This window comes from Sander lucioperca, chromosome 3 (genome assembly GCF_008315115.2).
Source record: "Sander lucioperca isolate FBNREF2018 chromosome 3, SLUC_FBN_1.2, whole genome shotgun sequence".
NCBI lineage: Eukaryota > Metazoa > Chordata > Actinopteri > Perciformes > Percidae > Sander > Sander lucioperca.
The window spans coordinates 16988474-17008132 of NC_050175.1; the positions used below are offsets into that span (position 1 = coordinate 16988474).

A 19659-nucleotide genomic window follows, 5' to 3' on the forward strand; every position below is an offset into this window, starting at 1 on the left:
CAACTTTACAGGACAACTTCCAACTGTAGTATATATAACACTATGTGCTTGTATATGTTATAAAGCTATATCATCAGTCATCTGTTCTGTCCTCCCAGTGCCCTGTTTTGTTTAGTACACTTTTTTTAATGTTATGTTGATGTTGTGCTTTGTACAGCATTGTGTCTTGTTTACTCGCAAATAAAAAATAGCAATTTGGTCTGATTATCAGGCTATCAACATGGACCTAAACTTGAGAAATTACCTGTAGCTCTGCAGCATAACAGTTTTTGAACCTGAACATGTAACTTTAAGACACGATTGCCAAGAGAAGAAGAGGTAAAGCAGCTGGTTATTCAACATCTGCACGTCTCGAGACCTGTTTCCTAAAAGCCTCCTCAAGGCTGAGGTGATCCTAACGTAAAGACTTAAAATGGAGCTACGATCATAATAGTCTCAGGTCTTTTTGGAACCAAGGCACAAACCATTGGCCAAGTTATATAAACTAAAATGCCTATGTGGTCTTCATGAGTCTATTGGTCATAACTCTCCAGTGCAATTGTTGGGGGCATATTTACAACATAGCTCCTCCCTCTTGAAGATCAGTTGACTGGGAGGGGTGGATTGTCCTCCCAGTCCACAGAGCATCTGGCTGAGGAACGACAGATGCTGACAGCTGGACTGACATTCAGCATATGTCCCTTTCTTTATTCCTGTTCCAACCGGACAATAGAGTGGAAGGGACGGGGGTGCTTTGTGTTGAGAAGGTAGACCTAATAGCTTGTGACTTTAGAAAAGAGCCCCCATTCTCCAGGAGAGCTTGGAGAGCAATTAGCCCGTCTCTGATCCTAGCCTGGGGAGTTATTATGAGAGGACTAAGCCCACAAAAAACACATTAAGATGTTAATTTTTTTTCATTACAGCATTATTACAATGATGATCTAAGTTATTCGTCCAAATTGTGTTTAAAGGATGCATTTTATTTTTAGGCCTGCATAGTCTTTTATATTTGGATTACTAATCACACAGATAACACTGTGGCTACTACTGCGTTGTTGTCTCCGTGTGCCGAGCACGTGTGCTTTGTTTTGCAGCGTGATGACGCCACGCGTAGATAATAGGAAGTCATTTGAATTTACATCAAGTAAACACTACACGGATAGAAACTGCTCATGTACACCACGATTTTAAAGTAAGTCTTTGCTATGTGAAGGAATACTATGGGGTGAAAGCATTTACAGACATAACTCAGTATAAGACGAGTTGGGTTATAAGGACAGGAAACGCGACAGTCTCGCAATAAATGAGTTTAGTGGCTAGAAGCTAAGCTAACTGTTAGCATTCAGGTCTATTCTCACTAACGTTAAACACTGACAACAACTGAATAACCTGGCAAGCTGTCACATAGTGTTTATCATCCTGCAGCGATGTGAAACCTTTTTTTAATATTTAAAATGTAAAGATGTTACGAACAGGGCATGATTTAGCATCTTACTAATTTAACCTTGCCTTAAAAGTTTCCAATGAATTCCCTGTCACTCTGTCTCTCTGTTTCTTCTCTGTAGAAATGGGTGTAAAAGGTCTTCAGTACTTTATGGACCGCTGCTGTCCAGAAGCCTGTGTGACTGTGAACCTGAGAGAAATGGCCAGACAACATGTTGCCAAAAACCAGCAAGGCTGCACAACCACAGATAACACTACCAGTTGAGTTCATGTCTGTATGCAAATAGCATAACAGTGTGTATCCACTGAGCTTGTTTTATCAAGATATTTTGAGATATTTAGATAATGCAATCGGTGTGAAAACGCACATGTAGGCCTATCTATGTTATCTGGTGATGAGCCACAAAATGTAACTGAATTCTAAGGAGTTAACATTTCTATTTGGGCTCAAAACATTTGACTTGTTTTAGTGTAATAAACAAGACATTTTATTGGGAGCAGATAACAGTGTAGAGAGTCCTTTGGGAGATATGTTGTAATGTTGTAATGATCAAAAGCACTTTTCATAATATAATTGTTTATAGCACAATATCAGTGAAAGCATTTCAATGTGTGTCCATTATTTCTAAACCTGGTGGTAGTTACATACACAACAATACCAACACTGCTGTTCACAACAACATATAGCTAGTAGTTTGAAAGATAACAGTAGTGCTAACAGGAATACAGAAAAAAAATGAAATCAGTGACAGCCAAGGCTAGCAGTCTGAATGACTGGCAGCATTGAGGAGAAAACGTTTTGATGATCTAATAGCTGTAGGCTTTGTAAACCAAAAGATAAAAAAAAAAACAACAACAGGAAACTACATATGTCTTGACTATTACTGGGGATGTGTCTTTTCTTAGAGTGGGTTAACATGCAGGCCTGCTCTCTATTACGTTTCTGTTTTCACTCTGATTTAGGCCCCACACTCGTTGTGGATGGTATGGCCTGCCTGCGCCACTGGTACTCGTGTAAGGACTGGGTGTGTGGGGGGCAGTGGAGGGAGTACATGGATGTGCTAAAGAGCTGGGTGGAGGCCTTCACCTCAGCAGGCATCAGACTTGTCTTCTTCTTTGATGGGGTTGTGGAAGAGCAGAAGAGAAAGGAGTGGGTGAGAAAGGATACTCTGGGAACTTGTGGTGTTCAAATATTTGAACTTGAATATGTTGAAAGTCAATCCACTGCTGTGTTTAGTTGCAGAGTTTATTGACATATTGTTTTCTATAACACTAAAGTGTAGATGCTATTAATGTCACAGTATTTAGAACATATAAACATGATTTACTGAACGTCTCCCATATTGAACTCTGAACTTGCAGAGCCTGGAGTTTACTCAACCGATCAACTCTTCTGCCCACAGGTGAAGAGGAGACGCAGAGTGAATGGGGAGGTTTCTAAAATGTTTCGTCACATGAAGGCACATGGAGAGCAGCCTGGTAAAGAGCTATTTTGTCTGCCTTCTGGTCTGGCATCATTCACACCCTTTGCTCTCAGGTCAGCATACAAGACAGATTACAACGCAATATCCCTCTTGTGCATAATGTATACACTGTGATAATGAAGTTAATAATGTATTTAAAAGACTATACATCATTAGATGGGGTTAGATCTAATATCCGATGATGGTTCTTGTTATTTCTGTTTATGGTAGAATTATTTTCTCTGTTGTTTTTTTTGTTTTTTTTTAACCATGTATTTATTGATTTTTTTTGTACATTTTACAGACAAAAACAGTACAAGGCACATAACATAAAACAGAAAAAATACCAAGGATCAAATGTAGTAGCTGTAGTATCCACAGTCATAAGTCTGCACATCCATAGGTGTATGCTTACATGAAAAACATACCGCCGTTGTTTATCTCAACACCGTACAGTACAGATGGCACACTACAGGCATTAAGAGAATGTTATCTTATTTATAAAAAAAAAAAAAAAAATGCTTGGTCCAGCTAGTTATCACTCCGACCATCCACATCCATACTGTTATTCTCAAGAAAATTTAAGAAAACACTCCAGATTTTCCAAAACTTGTCAAACTTATTTTTTGTTGTGTTACTTATCTTTTCTAGAGCTAAGTAAAAAGTAATTCCACTCAACCATTGCGATGTGCCACAAGGCGTGCCTGATTTCCAAGAGCAAGCAATGCATCATCTGGCTTCTAAAAAACAAATATTCAGTAGAGACCTAACTTTGTTAGAGGTTATAAAGCTGTCTGGGTAGAGATTTAATAAGCATAATTTAGGGCTAAGGGGCACCTCCTCACCAGTGATCTGGCTTGCCAGGTCCAACACCTTCCTCCAGAATGAGAGTATCTGTGGACACTCCCACATACAATGAAATAAAGTTCCTTTTTGGTCATTACATTTGACGCAGGTATCTGGTATGTTAGAATTAAAGCGATGCAACTTAGCTGGGGTTATGTATAGTCTATTGTCTCTGTTGTTGTTGGGTACTATGTTCTTATTGCTGTTTACAGGTCATTGGGCCAGGAAGTGTTTTGCTCAGTGCGGGAGGCTGACTACGAGATTGCCAGCTATGCTCGTCAGCATGGCAGTATGGGAATTCTAGGACAGGATTCAGACTTCATCATATATGACAGGTTTGTTAAAATGGTCATGCTGTTATACTTTTAGACTTTGTTGGATTTTTTGCAGATAGACTTGCACTACAGTACTTACTGGTCAGTTAACATTTCTGATGAATCATGCACAAATCGAAGGAGCTGATGGGATTACATTTCACTGGAATTGTACCTCATACGATCTCATGTGACAAATAAAATGGATAGATAGATACACTACCGGTCAAAAGTTTGGGGTCACTTAGAAATTTCCATTCCATTCCATTACAGACAGAATACCAGCTGATCTGAGTGGGTGGCTGATCTTTAATGCAATATTTACATTGCCCATTATCAGCAACCATTCATCCAATGTTCCAAAGGCACATTCTGTTTACTAATCTGATATCATTTTAAAAGGCTAACTGAGAAAACATTAGAGAACCCTTTTGCAATTATGTAAGCACATAATGTAATCTGAAAACTGCTGCCCTGGTTAAAAAAACAATGCAACTGATCTCAGCTGGTATTCTGTCTATAATGGAGTGGAATGGAAATTTCTAAGTGACCCCAAACTTTTGACCGGTAGTGTAGATTGATTGATTCATAGATTCTATGGGAAATGTGGATAACCTGCCTGATCTGAACATGCACTTTTATCATTTAAAGTGCCCTCTACTTGTCTGTGGCAAAGCTGCGGATAGACAGCCTCACTACTGTCATGTACCACCAACAAAGGCTCTGCCAAGCAATCGGATTGACTGTTACCCAGCTACCACTGCTGGCCTGTCTCCTAGGTAACGATGTGGTGTCAGAGGAGCAGATGCAGCACATCAGGAACAACGCCATGGCAGCATACAGGTGTCTGGGGTTTTGCCTTTGGGTTTGCTCTCTGTTAGTATTTGTTATGTATGAATATTAAAATTACATTTTTATTCTTATCCTCTTTAAGATAAATGTTACCTTTGTCGTTGACTATATTTAGTTATGAGAACATGGATATGGCATGCACTCATTCATAATATTTAAAAAGCCAGACTTATCTTGAAAAAGCACTCATCTTGTTAAAGTTAAGATGAGGACATTACATGACAACAATGTTATTGTTTCCCAGGATAAACAGTCCCGTACCTCACTCTGGTGCTCCTCAGGGGCAGATGGTGCTAGCTGTATCCCATCTTGTGAGCTCCTTGTGGGGCAGAGAGGAGCAAGAGACTGGGCTTATCCCTCAGTCTCTGAATCTATCAGCTCCTCACAGAGAGCTACTGAAGAGGGGGGTTCGCTCTTACTTACTGCCTGAACAAGAAGCTCTTCAGCAAGATGACATGTCTCCACTTCCCTCTGCCTCTGCCTTTGAGAAACATTTTAGTCCCAAAATATTAAAGGTATGTTCTGTACCTCATTCTGTTTATGATGTTTTAAAAGTAACAAATGCCATTTTCGCTTATTATGTTTTACTTTGTGGTTTTCCCCAGGCCTGTAGAGAGAAGCATGTAGCAGCAGAGGGTTTCATGGTTTACAGTGTTGTGTTTGAGGGAGTCATTGAATGTAGCAACACTCTAGAGGACGAGGAGAACACAGAGTTACTGCCTCAGGCCCTCGTCTACAAGCCCTGCAGACAACGCATCTATGGGCTGCTGCTGCTGCACGGGCATGATGGTAGGACGGTATACTTACTGGAGGTCATAAACACACACACAGATACACATGCACGTTGGCAAGATCATGCACACAGTCAGAAAACCAAATATCTGATCATAAAGTCAGAAACAGACAAATGTAAGGTCTGAAGGTAGACACCCACAAATTTGCAGAGAAGAGGCCATATTATGCCAAACATGCAGACTGTGCATATACACATGGACATACATGTACTGTACGCACACCTCAGTGTATACTGAAGTTTAAAAATAAAGACAAGAATGTTTATACAAAAATACAAAAGTGCAAAGTCAATCCAAGTCTAACCTTGACTTTGCATGTTTTCAGGCAGCCATGTTGACCTTCCAGCAATCAGGGAGTGGTTTGTCTACTCTGGAAACCCTCTGAAGGAACCTGACATGGTCCACCCTGTCCCACTTGGCTTCCCAGGTACTGTACCTGCTAGTTTATTCATATACTGGTCTCTGTATTCTTTGGCTCAGGTTAAGACAAAAATTCAATTTAAATCTACAAACCCCATTTCCAATGAAGTTGGGACGTTGTGTAAAACGTAAATAAATAAAAATGGAATACAATGATTTGCAAATCCTTTTCAACCTATATTCAATTGAATACACTACAAAGACAAGATATTTAATGTTCAAACTGATAAACTTTAATGTTTTTTTTTTCAAATATTCACTCACTTTGAATTTGATGACTGCAACACGTTCCAAAAAGCTGGGACAGGGGCAACAAAACACTGGGAAAGTTGAGGAATGCTCAAAAAACACCTGTTTGGAACTTTCCACAGGTGAACAGGTTAATTGGTCATGACTGGGTAAAAGGAGCATCCCCAAAAGGCTCAGTTGTTCACAAGCAAGGTTGGGGCGAGGTTCACCACTTTGTGAACAACTGCATGAGCAAATAGTCCAACAGTTTAAGAACAACGTTTCTCAACATACAATTGCATGGAATTTAGGGATATCATCATCTACAGTCCGTAATATCATCAAAAGATCCAGAGAATCTGGAGAAATCTCTGCACGTGGCAAGGCTGAAAACCAACCATGAATGCCTGTGACCATCGATCCCTCAGACGGCACTGCTTTAAAACCGACATCATTATGTAAAGGATACTGTATTACCACGTGGGCTCAGGAACACTTTGGAAAACCATTGTCAGTTAACACAGTTCGTCGCTACATCTACAAATGCAAAAGTTAAAACGCTATCATGCAATTGCATTGCAATGCATTTTAAATTGTTTTTGGAAATCATGGACGTCATGTCCTCTGGGCCAAAGAGGAAAAGGATCCATCCAGATTGTCATCAGTGCAAAGTTCAAAAGCCAGCATCTGTGATGGTATGGGAGTGTGTTAGTGCCCATGGCATGGGTATGTTGCACATCTGTGAAGACACCATTAATGCTGAAAGGTACATACAGGTTTTTGGAGCAACATATGCTGCCATCCAAGCAATGTCTTTTTCAGAGATGTCAGCAAGACAATGCCAAGCCACATTCTGCACGTGTTTCAACAGCGTGGCTTCGTAGTAAAAGAGTGCGGGTACTAGACTGGCCTGCCTAAAGTCCAGAACTGTCTCCCATTGAAAATGTGGGACGCATTATAAAGCGCAAAATACGACAACAGAGACCCCGGACTGTTGAGCAACTAAAGTCGTACATTAAGCAAGAATGGGAAAGAATGTAACCTACAAAGCTTCAACAATTAGTGTCCTCAGTTCCCAAATGCTTATTGAGTGTTGTTAAAAGGAAAGGTGATGTAACACAGTGGTAAACATGCCCCTGTCCCAGCTTTTTTGGAACGTGTTGCAGGCACCATATTCAAAATGAGTGAATATTTGCAAAAAAAATTAAAGTTTATGTTTGAACCTTAAATATCTTGTCTTTGTAGTGTATTCAATTGAATATAGGTTGAAAAGCATTTGCAAATCATTGTTTTTATTTACGTTTTACACAACGTCCCAACTTCATTGGAATTGGGGTTTGTAGTTACACCAGCTGATACTAATTAAGGTGATGAGGGTTTGTTTGTCATAGTTTTGTCTCGCTAGGATGATACACTGTGCCAGTCTAATGCACTTTAAGTTTACAAAGCTCCAAATGATCTCACATTTCATGTGACAAATGTCTTTAAGCAAAGCCCCACAGTATTTGACTTTGTCTGAATGTGTAGGTGATCAGCCCAGTCTGGACTTATTATGGTTCGGCACCAGTCCTGAAGTTACTGCTCTTCGCCTGACGTCCTTCCTTTCAATTTTTGACTGCCAGGAGTATAAGGAGTTATATGGAGCTATTGAAGACTCCCTCCTGGCTGCTCTCTGCTTGGTCACTTACATAGTCCTCCAGGTAGTGCCAACTCTTTCTTGTTTCTTTGAGTTAGTTAGTTTCTTCAAGTTAGTTAGTGGTTAGTAAGTTCAATGAATTGAACAGGAAAAGGTGGAAACATTTTGTCTAACTACATATAATCCTCCGGGAAAAAGGGAAACTGAAAACCCCAATCAAAGATTTGTAATTATATCAATAGAAGCAATGACGAATGGAAAGTCATTTATTTTTATTTTTTTATTAAAAATACATGTTGATTTTCTCTGATCTTATACCAGTATGTATTCCACTACAACTTTCTCTTGAGTCATGTTGGGTGTTCCAGTTGCAAAAAAAGTTAGTCATTAGTGATGGTTACTTCACTGTGATTGATGTGACTGCATTGGTTTTCATTGGTCAGGCTGCATGTTTGGCTTAGCCTTTAATGAATTAAGTTAAGCTGTTAAATGAAGCAGTTGAGCACAATAGCATCAGTGCCAATAATGTAAGTGTATGGGTAGTAAAGCTACACCTGGTGATTAATGTAAACAGACAATGAAAGACCAAATGTATTTGGGGACAATTAAACACACAAGTCAGCTTTTGATTTGGGTTTTACATCTATAACATCAACAACAATTATTCCGCTCTTTTGTCAACTTGTGATTTGTAGTTAAACATCACTTGTTGACAGTCTTTTTGTGTTGTTTTAAATGGCTTAATGGTAGCCACTATCACCAACTGGGTGACCACTTTAGCCACAGACACTGGTTTCTGTAACCCCAGCTTTTGCGTCAACAACTGCTCTTATAACCACCCAGGGGCTTTGAATATCTTAAGAGCCATTTCTTAAATCACCTTATTACAATTGTGTGTATTATGGTTGTAAATCAAACGATAAACATGTGTGCTGTCTGTAATCGTGTTGTAATGCCTTGTTTTTGATTTAAATTCCTCCAACAGCGTGATCACTTTTCAAAGTATGTGAAAAGTAGAGATTTGTTGTTTTGGTTTGTACATTTTGCATTGACGTCATCTGATTAAGCTTAACACAAAAGAGATCACATGATCACATCACCTGGATAAAGGTGCATGCGTCATTTTGTAGAAGCAAAACAAAAATTATACTCTAGAATCATTTATCAACTTTGTAACAAACAGATCTTCAAAAATATAAATCTCAAATGTTATCTTGAGTTTTCAGAAACTGCTTATAGTGGTCTGCTCACCCAACTTCTTTCTAACTCCACACCTCCAGATTTTTTTATTTTCAAACTTGTAGTCTTAAGCCCTAATCAAATTGATTTAAGTGACATCAATTGAGGCAATTATTTGGACTTTTTGCAGCTCCCTCTGGAGCCACAAAAGGATTTAGATAGCTTTTTTTTACACATAGTAGTACTCCCCAATACCTGTAAAGTTAGACATGAGTTCCCCTTTAATGGCAAAAACCACCTCTATTGGCATTTAATTTAAAAACTGTAAAATGTCCTCTCCCACTGTACCCTGATGTCAAAATAGAAATGAATTTCACCCACTAAGTTCATAACATAATCATAACAATTGAGCTCTACAACTGTAGCTCTAGTTACCAATGACAAAAAAAGATCAGTTTGCTATGAAGCAACTGTGTTGTTTTCACAGTTTAATTTGAACTCCAAAGGACAACTGAAAAGCATAAAGTGTTGCCAGGGTCAAACATACGATCAGTGAAGTTTCAACAAACCAGCTAAATGAGGATGTTAACCCTACACCTTTGTAGGTTAGACCTGTTTTCTACCACATAATGTTACCTAACAGAACTCAGAGACGCATAGATTAACAGGCAGCCTTCAGACAGATGCAGATTTTGGGAAAGCAGACGGACAGTTGGAGCAAATCATTTAAATGGATGAAGGACCAACAGAAGCGCAGCTTGTTAGACGGCCCGTTAGATGAGTAGTCTGGCTGACAGACAAAAGTAGCTGTTGTTGTCTGATCACTGCTGCATTCACATTCCCTCGTCACTCTTCCATTTAAATAGCTCCAGGGTTTGTTTGTTTTGTACACACAACTGGGCAGCCTTGCTCTGCATTCAGCATTGTTTCTTTCTCTGTTGAATTGTGGCACAGAGAGCAGACAAAACATACTGACCCACACAGAAGACACACTGGGATGTGAATGGCTAACCATATATTGTCCTCTGTGTGTGTGTGTGTGTGTGTGTGTGTGTGTGTGTGTGTGTGTGTGTGTGTGTGTGTGTGTGTGTGTGTTTGTGTGTTTGTGTGTATGTTTTCAGGTACAAACGTTGTCTCAAGAGGACTTGGATGCTTACCTGAGTCAGGCTGTGTGTCTGAGACTAAAATCCCCTCAGGAGCTTCAACAGATCAAGGTCAGTTACAAACACAAACGCACATATATTTTTTGTTTTCTGATTCTCACTCCCTTTGTCTCAATGCACCCTAAAGTTGTTGAGTTTCATGCTGCAAGAAGACAATGGCCCCCGCAGTTGACAGTAAGAAGGGCTTCTTGTCGCAAACACAGCTCAGAAAATGTTTCCAGTAATAGAAAGTGAGGAGAAAACACAAATAAACTGCTGATTGTGTCTCCAGAAAAACAAACAAACAAATAAACAAAACAAAACACCCAAACAATTATGGTTGAACTGCAGTGTGGTTGTATTGCAAATAGTGTTTTTGTATCATAGATTTTTACAAATCAGTTCATCGAGTTCAAAATAAAAAAAAACCACAAGTTTCAAGTAAAATACATACATGCAATAAATACAAATGTTACAGACTCAACCTGAAGGCTGATGGTTTATTGTGACGTACTGAAGCAGCTGTAGTTAAAGTTGATACTTTTTTCACTTGTTATAGCTAATAATCAACTGTTAGGAAGTTCAGCTCTTCTTTATCTAAGAGACGAGAGCCAAATAAGACTTCCAGCTGCACTGTGATCATCTTGTTAGGTTGCAGTATTTTAAATGATTACTGGTGCTGTATGAGAGTACAAACAAAGTAAAACTGCCTGCAGATGTAGGCTTAACATGTTACATCATCCTAATTTTTTTCACAATTTTTACTAAATGGTTGATTGAATTGTAAACAGTAGTTCATAGATTAATCAATAATGGTGATACTCAATTACAGAAGTGTCACTGAAATCAGCGAGGCAGCATCATTACTTGTCTTCAGTGAGCTCAGTGGATGTGAGTTGTGAGCTCTTACAGATACGAGAATCAGAGAGTCAGCTGTGCTTTTCCATTCTCTGGGAAAATGGCTGCGCTGTTTGGTGCCTTGTTGTAGCCCCATTTATTTTTACTGCTTAATTACCATACTTATGTCAAGTAATTTGTATTTTTGCTGCTCGTCTGTTTTCTACACAATAATTAGGGCTGGGCGTTGATTTGAATATGCTGTCTGGGAGAAGTTCAGAGCTTCGTGAGGGGGGTTAACTCAGTGACTAGTGTATGGATTAACTACACACACACTAGCTAAACATATGAATATACTCCCAGAGGTGGGTTAACACGCAATCAATATTTTATATTTGATTGTGTATGCATGTGTGTGTGTGTGTGTGTGTGTGTGTGTGTGTGTGTATATGCATGTGTGCAGAGTAACATGCTTCATTTAGCACATCACAGCACAATATCAAAACCAGCTTCTTTATTTTTCCACAAAACACAGAATTAGAAATTAGAATAGCACGTGTGTTCAACTGAGTGAAAATGAGTCACACCATTTGTGTGTGTGTTTAGGGGAAAGGGGTTGTGGGTAGGTTTCGGGATGCGTCGGGTTCATTGCAACATTCCTCCCCATGGGACTGGGGTTGTGTGTGTGTGTGTGTGTGTGTGTGTGTGTGTGTGTGTGTGTGTGTGTGTGTGTGACAGAGAGAGTGTTGCTGCTGGCGACAGTCGCCTGTCTGACGCTCACCACATGGAGCTATTTACACCAAGCACACTCCACCCCGCTGGACACACACACACACACACACACACACACACACACACACACCCGTTTCTGTCTTTGTTCTTATTTTATTCTACTTTATACTCTCGCCCACTTTCTCTTTTTCGGTCTCTCTTCACGTTGCTCTTTATCTCTTTATCTCTTTTTTCTTCCTCTCTTTTTTGTGTTGGTGTTTGTGTGCTCCTTCAGGCTTTTGTGTCTCTGTGTCCAGTAATTCTTTGTTTTCAGAAGGTGAAGCTGTGTTTGACTGGAAGCAGGTGGCAGGCAGGCAGGCAGGCAGGCGTGTGTGTGTGTGTGTGTGTGTGTGTGTGTGTGTGTGTGTGTGTGTGTGTGTGTGTGTGTTTGTGTTTGTGTGTGTGTGCGTGCGCGTGCGTGCGTGTGTGTGTCACAATCACTGCTATCAGTGCTATCTGCCAGAGGACAGGTGAGAGCAGAAAGCACACACAGAGAACATCTGCCTCCTGTTATCGACTGCTGTCGTCACAGTTAACTCGCTCTCCGCTTCTTCATCATCCTCATCTTTTTTTTTTTTTATTGTCCTCCTCCAGTTTCGTCTTTCTTCTCGCTCTCTGTTGCTACCTTTTATGGTCTTTTTCAGCAAACATAACCTTCGTCCTGTTTTTCCTTTAATGGCTCAACTCAAACTAGCGTAACAGAATCCATTGTAAAAAAAAAAAAATCTTTACACAAGCATTTATTTTGTAGAAACATAAAACATCTGTAGAAAATATTGTATCTGTATTTCTCTTATAATACATTTAGCCAGTTACTGAGTTTGAGATAAGATTTAAAGAGTTCTTTATCAAAATGTGGGTTGAATTGGATATTTAATGGCTTGCTGTCTATTTATATCATTAACTGTGGATTGGAACACTTTATATAACATAGGAACTTGTGGAACATTACATTCAGAAAAATATTTTCCCCTGTCTTTAGTCACAATTTGTAGTGTAACATTTCTTTTAAAAAAAGTCTAAAGGTGGCCAGGATAGCTCATTCGGTAGATCAGGCACACATATACAGAGGTTTATGCCTCAACGCAGAAGGTCCAGGGTTCGAGTCTGACCTGGGACGATTTCCTGCATTTCTTCCCCCTCTCTCTCTCTCTCCCTCTCATTGTTTTCCTATCATTAAAAAGGCGGAAATGCCCAAAAAATAATCTTAAAAAAATATATATATATATATATATATGTCTAAAGACTCATTCAAATGCCACATATACTGCATTATTTTACGTACATATTAGTGGGGAATTTATGTTGCAGTGATCAAATCCAGGCAAAGAAGTTTTACTGTCAAATATAGAAACCCCACTAGCCAATCAATTTTACCTAGCTAGCTAGATGGCTAGTGGGTGATGTGAGTCATATATAATTGTTTGATTTATGTGTCAGGATTGAGAAGATAAGGTTATGCAAATTGGGGTTGGGAAAAAACAATAATTTTAGCAGCTGTGAGTGAAATCTTAAGAATGTTTTTCCATATGGTGACGCTAAGCATATTGAAGAAACAGATGGCTCTTTACAGCAAGACTGTTTAAATGATGCTATGCTACGCTACATGAAGATATTTGTAGTGCTTTGATTGAAGCTTCAGTTGTTATGGATGCCTCAACCTCCACTTTTTCCTTTTTTGAATTAAAATGTGATTGTCATGACAAAATATGTCAATGTGTGTAAGGTGAATGAATCAAAATGATATATATTATTGAACAATCATGACATACTGCTCAGCAAACTGAGATTTTTTTTGTCAAATGAAGATTCATATTTCGTATAATGTAAATTATTACAATTTTTTAAATTATTACAAGATCTATAAATTCCATTATAAATTACACTAGATGGGGGGGTAGATCTGTTCTTTTACTTTAAGTTTTATTTTCACCTGTGTTGACGTTAAGTATGATCTATCAAAAGACAGTCACTGTCGCTGCAGTCATTGTCGTCTCATCTCTAAAGTAGATATTCCAAAGTATCAAGGCACATAATGAAGATGTACTACCAACCATTTGTAAAACAAAGTTTTTTTCCTCCTCCATTCTCAGCTGCCTTTCCTCTCCAGTCGTGCAGTGCAGCTGGGATCCCTCTACGTCCGAGGACTGAGCCACCTGTTGGGTGCTAACTGTGCCAGCGGCTGCCCGCTGCCCAGCGCTGCCCTGATGCCTTGGCACAGCTTCGATGGACGACTGTTCCACTCAAAGTACCTGCTGGCACATAGCGGCACAGAGAAGACTGTGTTGCTGGACAGAGATGTAAGTGGAGACGGAAAAACTGTCTGTGTGTGTGTGTGTGTGTGTGTGTGTGTGTGTGTGTGTGTGTGTGTGTGTGTGTGTGTGTGTGTGTGTGTGTGGCAAGATTTTGAGAAAAGGAAAAAAATGATAAGCAGTTGCAACAGAATACAACTTTGTTTCATTGTATGAATCTTTTTTTACCATATATGAACACTAACAGCATGATTTTGAGACGTGTAATCCAAAGTGTGTTATTGTCGGCCTCTCTCTGCAGTCGTCCTGTTTGTCTCTGTTTCTCTGCCTGAGAGAGAAACTTACAGAAACCTGCAGTAAGCGAGGCAGAGTCCTGCAGTCCAGACCCAATGCTCCAGAACATAGTCATAAAACTACACCAGGTAAGCCATAAGACTGATTCACATGTCTTTATCTATGGTCCTTATAGATACCTGCCTTTCACAGATTTTCAGTTCATGTAAACGCTTTCTTTTCACTTGCGACCAGTGTTTGTGAAGGATTGTCATCATGTCAGGGTAGGGCCATCACCAGCGCTGTTTGTCTACTGTGGGTCACAAAGTTGTTGTTTTATTGGAGCATTTCTGCCTTTATTAGATGGGAAAGCTGAGATATGAAAGGGGGGAGAGAGAGGGGGGAAGACATGCAGGAAAACCGTCACCAGTCGGACTAGAACCCTGGACCTTCTGCGTCGAGGAATAAACCTCTGTATATGTGCGCCCACTCTACCAACTGAGCTAACCGGCCACTATCTAAAACATTTATAAATGACACAGTTACCCACAGACTTAATCAAAAACATAAGAATGGTCCCGATTAAAGTATAGCTAATCTGTCTTTAAATGTGCCATATTTTATACTGTTTCAAATTAATCTTTCATCAGTAACATTTATTTTTACAACCAACACTTGAAACGATGACGGTACTTGCAAATGACAAGGTAGTACAAAATGTAAACCATACTTTTGTGTTTGTCATTTTTACCTCTGTACTTCATCTCTTTGTTGAGATGCTTGTGTGTGTTCATAAGTGATTAAAGCCATAAGTGATGTTTTCTCCTTCCTACTCAACACTCACTCTGTCTGTGAATGTTGGTTCTGTGTTGTTTTGTTTAACATAATTATGTTGCTATTTTGGCCAGGACTCTTTGGAAAAAGTGTTTTTGATCTTGGGCTTGGGACCATCCTGGTTAAATAAAGGTCAGAGACAGAAAAACGTTTTGACCTGAATTAAGAAATGTTATGGTGTTTCTAGGGCGCCCTGGTGGCCTATGGTTAAGATGCATACCATAAAACCACAATGTCCTTGGTGCAAATCTGGCTGGGGACCTATGTCGCATGTCACATCCCTCTTTGTCTTCCCATGCTTCTTTTGTATACTGTAAAACCTCCAATAAATTGGCAAAAATGCCCCCAAAAACATTATAAAAGTGATGTTATGATGTCTGCATTATTTTAAGTGGCTCTAATAGTTCAGTTTTTATGTTTTGGAGGTAGTCTTTGTTTCTAATCACTGTCCAAAGTAAATAAAAGTACAAACACAGTGTGGCTTATATGAAAAACTGATGAAAATACTGGAGCCAAACAGAGAAGCAGCATTTTAATCTGACAATTCATCTGTGGTTGTAGTTCTCTGGTGCCCCTCACCGAACCACATTACCCAGAGGGCCGCGCTGTAACTAGCTCCATGTGTGCTGCGGCCTTAATGCATATACCTCCATGTGTGTGTGCGCACACACACGCGCACACATGCACGTTTGGATTCAAGACTTGCTTTGTCAGTGCACTACTAATAGTAGGTTTCTGTTTATAGGCTGAGAGAGCTCTATTTTAAGACACACAACAAGACTAACTGATTACAGACCTCTCTATTCTGTCTCTCCTCTCTTTGTGCTCCCCTTCCCCTCAGTCATTCCTCTCTGTCTAAGCCCTCATCCTTTTATTTGTCTTACTTTGTTCTTCACCCTCTCTGTTTCTCTTCTTCGTTTCTTACTGTTGTTCTCTTTCTGGTGCTGCATGCAGAGCCTTGACACTCTCCAGACGCCTTTCCAGCTTATTATACACAGATTTTCAAACATATTTACCCTCTTACACACCTACTAGTTTGTTTTGTGTTAATGTGGCCTGTCTGTGTGATGCCCTTCACTGTAGTGTTAGGCTAAGTTGAGCTCCATGTTGGTACAAGACTCGTCCAGCTCAGTGGTCAATCTCAGAAGACGACTCAGCAGTAGCTTATGAAATGTGAACCTGTAGTTTCTGTTTAACCCTGTGACTTGTAAACCTTTTGCGACCGTTTCTCTGCGTGCCATGTTGGCGCTGAGTCTCCGAATTGCGCCGAACTGTCTGCGTTTTGCCCAAGTCAACCCTTGTGGGTCTCACAAGGATGTTTCTGGTTTTATAGATGGAAGGTTATACACTCTTTATACCTTAGTGTTTCATTTCTGCCAGACGCAGACACCAATCATTACTACAGAACTGTGGGGATACTGAGTGTGAGTGTGTGTGTGTGTGTGTGTGTGTGTGTGTGTGTGAGAGAGAGAGAGAGAGAGAGAGAGAGAGAGAGAGAGAGAATGTGTGTGCGTGAGAGTAGTGGTGGCGCTATGTGGTATCGTTGAGGGTTTGGTTTTTGTTTGGAATCAGGCCTGATGTTTAGTCTCTTCAGCAAATATCTCCTCTGCCCGCCTGCCCTTACAATTACACTCCAACAGTGAGCTGCTCTCCAACGTTTATTTCTGTCCAAAATGACAAAAAGTAAATGAAAACAACCTCATTTTCAGATTGCCTCCCATTCGTAGAATACATTTTACTTTGGCTGAGAGAAGTGATGTACCTCTCTCCTCCAATCTATCCTCTGATAATGTTCATTTAAATTTAACTCTCCTCTGACATAGGAAGAACATATTATAATCTCTAATTTTATTTTGTCTCCCTATTTTGGTTTAATTTCAATTCCCAGTCTGAGAAACTGAAACTTTTCCAGAAGACATTCCAACCTCAGAAACGGACCTTAAAAAAGTTTTGGTGCTTGTGGCCTGCCTGACACAACGACTTCTGCATGGCATGCTTTCATGTGCTTTTTTTCTGTACTTTCACACTCAGTGAGTGGATTAATGGTTGGATGACGGCCTGATTTGGCCTAGCAGGCTACAGCTCCATTTTGGAAAGGTCTAAAGTTGGACTTGGTGTTTTATTTCAAGCACTTTGTAATTGTCTTGAAATCTGCCACATCTGTCAAAGTTCCTTATGTGAAAAGTACGTCACAAGCTTTCCTGAAAGAGAGGATAGATTTAATTTTAACAGGAGTAGAAAAACATTTAACTTTTTGTGTCTGTTAATTGATTTTGTTACCAATAGTAGAACAACAGACCATAAATACAAAACATATGTTTCACCTTATTTGGAGTTTTTATTTGTTCGCTGGCAGTTGACATTTGAGAAAAAGAGATCTGTAGGCATTCAGTTTCATGTACCTTTTTTTTCTCTGAATAATTCGGCTTTCGACATTGGCAGCGACTTGGTGAGTGTTCATGTCCTCTGTGATATGGCATTTGTGATTTTTGGGCTGTTCTGTGGGTAGCCTTGAAATAATTGCGGACAGACTTTAAGGACAAGTTATGTGTGTGTGCGTGTGCGTGTGCGTGTGCGTGTGCGTGTGCGTGTGCGTGTGTGTGTGTGTGTGTGTGTGGGTGTGTCTGCAAAAAAGAGAAACAATTGTTGATGCTTTTTGCACATAGTAGTAGCCTAGAAATCTAGACGCACCCTAGCGGCAGCAAATATAATTTGCAGCCAGGGTCAACATCTTGATGTGGGTCTGGCTTGTCAGGCTAACATAGTGGGGCATTTAACATTTAACTTCAACAAAGTCAGACTTAACTTACTGGTTCCATTACTCCATGCCCAGACTCTTAAAATAATTAAGGCTAGTGTGGGCCCATTAATTCAGCAGAAAAAATAAAATCAATTGTTTGTTTTTTCCTTGCCACAACTTTACTGTTTTATTTCACTCTCCCTGCTCTTATCAGCATTTCTTTCTTTTTTTTTTTAAAGATGATTTTTTTGGGCTTTTCTGCCTTTAATGGACAGGACAGCTGAGAAAGGGGGAGAGAGAGAGGGGGTAGACATGCAGGAATTCGTCACAGGTCGGAGTCAAACCCTGGACCTCTACGTTGAGGCATAAACCTCTAAACATGCGCCTGCTCTACCCACTGAGCCAACCTGGCCACCACCAGCATGAGTTTTGGCTGCTCAGCACCTTGTCTATAACGACGACATTTCATTTTCGGGATTGTTGGTGCCGCTGGAAATTCCGCCAGATGTCCATTACTTTCCGCTATCTTTGTGGTTGTGGTTAACTTCTCTTCACATCTCTGCAGGGTAAATCGACACAGCTAGCTAGACTATCTGTCAAATTTGAGTAGTACACGTGTTCCACCAAAACAAGTTCCTTTCCGAGGCTATTTTGCAGAGGCACCGTTACTCTGTCCAGCGCTTAGAGCCACCCAAGACGATAGTGATTAGTTTAAAGAAATGCCAATAAACCAGAGCACGTTTTTCTCCCATCCTGGAATGCTGTGTGGACTAACCAGACCCTCCTTTGCAGCGCTGTGGAGGAAGGTCTGGCAATGCGAGACTACTCAGCACTAAACAGCAGACAGTAGACATATTTATATATTTATTATTCAGATGGACAGAAACACAATTTTGAATGAATGTAATGTTCCTCTGTAACTGCTGGATGTGTAAATAGGAAACAGTTTGCCATATCAACTTAAAATGAAATGGTATGTCAATGTTGTGTTCACATCTTGTTTCTACTGCCTTCAAGTGGCATACTGCAGGTTTAAGCACCAAACATTTTGGTAGAATTATGTCTATGTAACATAACATTTTTTAACATAACATATGTGGCATTTGAGTCATAACATTTTTTAAATAAGCAACAACTTAAAGGTAAAAGTTTAACACCCAATAACTCAAGTAACTGCTTCATCTGGGTGTCGTTTAATCAGATTTGACTGCCAGTGGGCAGATTTGATCGCGGCACAGAAATACCCAATATCACACTTTTCTATTAGAGCCTGGTGCACTTCAAACCAGTGAGACGATCACGGACAGAACACAACTTACAGACATTTCTTATGTGAAATTACTGAAATTGTTATTATAGTTCATGTAGGTCTTATCGGTCATTGTAAGAAAATAAGTTTTCCTGTCCTTTTTAAATATTACATTTCTCACTTTTAGGTGGTGTTCAAAACTGGAGGGAAAGAGGAGAGATGACAGGAGGCCATCAGCATGGAGGAGGATGGAGGGAGAGAGGGGAGGCAAGAGGATACCCGAGAGAATATGAAAACAGAGAGAGACTGTGGGAGAGAGGAGGAGGGATGAGAGGAGGCCATTTTCATCCTCATCCAAACTGCCACGATGGAGGACCCCAGAACATGAGCCGCCCTCCAAATCGTTC

General features: G+C 40.0%; 1 protein-coding gene across 4 annotated transcripts in view; it reads left to right on the plus strand.

Moving 5' to 3' along the window:
• Nucleotides 1–1059: 1059 nt before the first annotated feature.
• Nucleotides 1060–19659, plus strand: part of fam120b (family with sequence similarity 120B) — a 19258-nt gene continuing 658 nt past the window's right edge. The window contains exons 1-14 of one of the 4 annotated variants that reach the window (XM_035999393.1): nt 1060–1171; nt 1545–1655; nt 2386–2576; nt 2826–2959; nt 3944–4066; nt 4697–4888; nt 5142–5412; nt 5503–5686; nt 6017–6118; nt 7867–8039; nt 10276–10368; nt 13998–14204; nt 14458–14578; nt 19440–19659. The exon at nt 19440–19659 is cut by the window's right edge and continues 48 nt beyond it. In XM_035999393.1, the coding sequence (XP_035855286.1) occupies nt 1547–1655; nt 2386–2576; nt 2826–2959; nt 3944–4066; nt 4697–4888; nt 5142–5412; nt 5503–5686; nt 6017–6118; nt 7867–8039; nt 10276–10368; nt 13998–14204; nt 14458–14578; nt 19440–19659 (2120 nt within the window). In that variant the 5' untranslated portion in view covers nt 1060–1171; nt 1545–1546. Of the gene's footprint in view, nt 1172–1544; nt 1694–2385; nt 2577–2825; nt 2960–3943; nt 4067–4696; nt 4889–5141; nt 5413–5502; nt 5687–6016; nt 6119–7866; nt 8040–10275; nt 10369–13997; nt 14205–14457; nt 14579–19439 lie in introns of those variants that run through there. The other 3 variants (XM_031314304.2, XM_031314305.2, XM_031314306.2) reach the window with 3 other exon arrangements.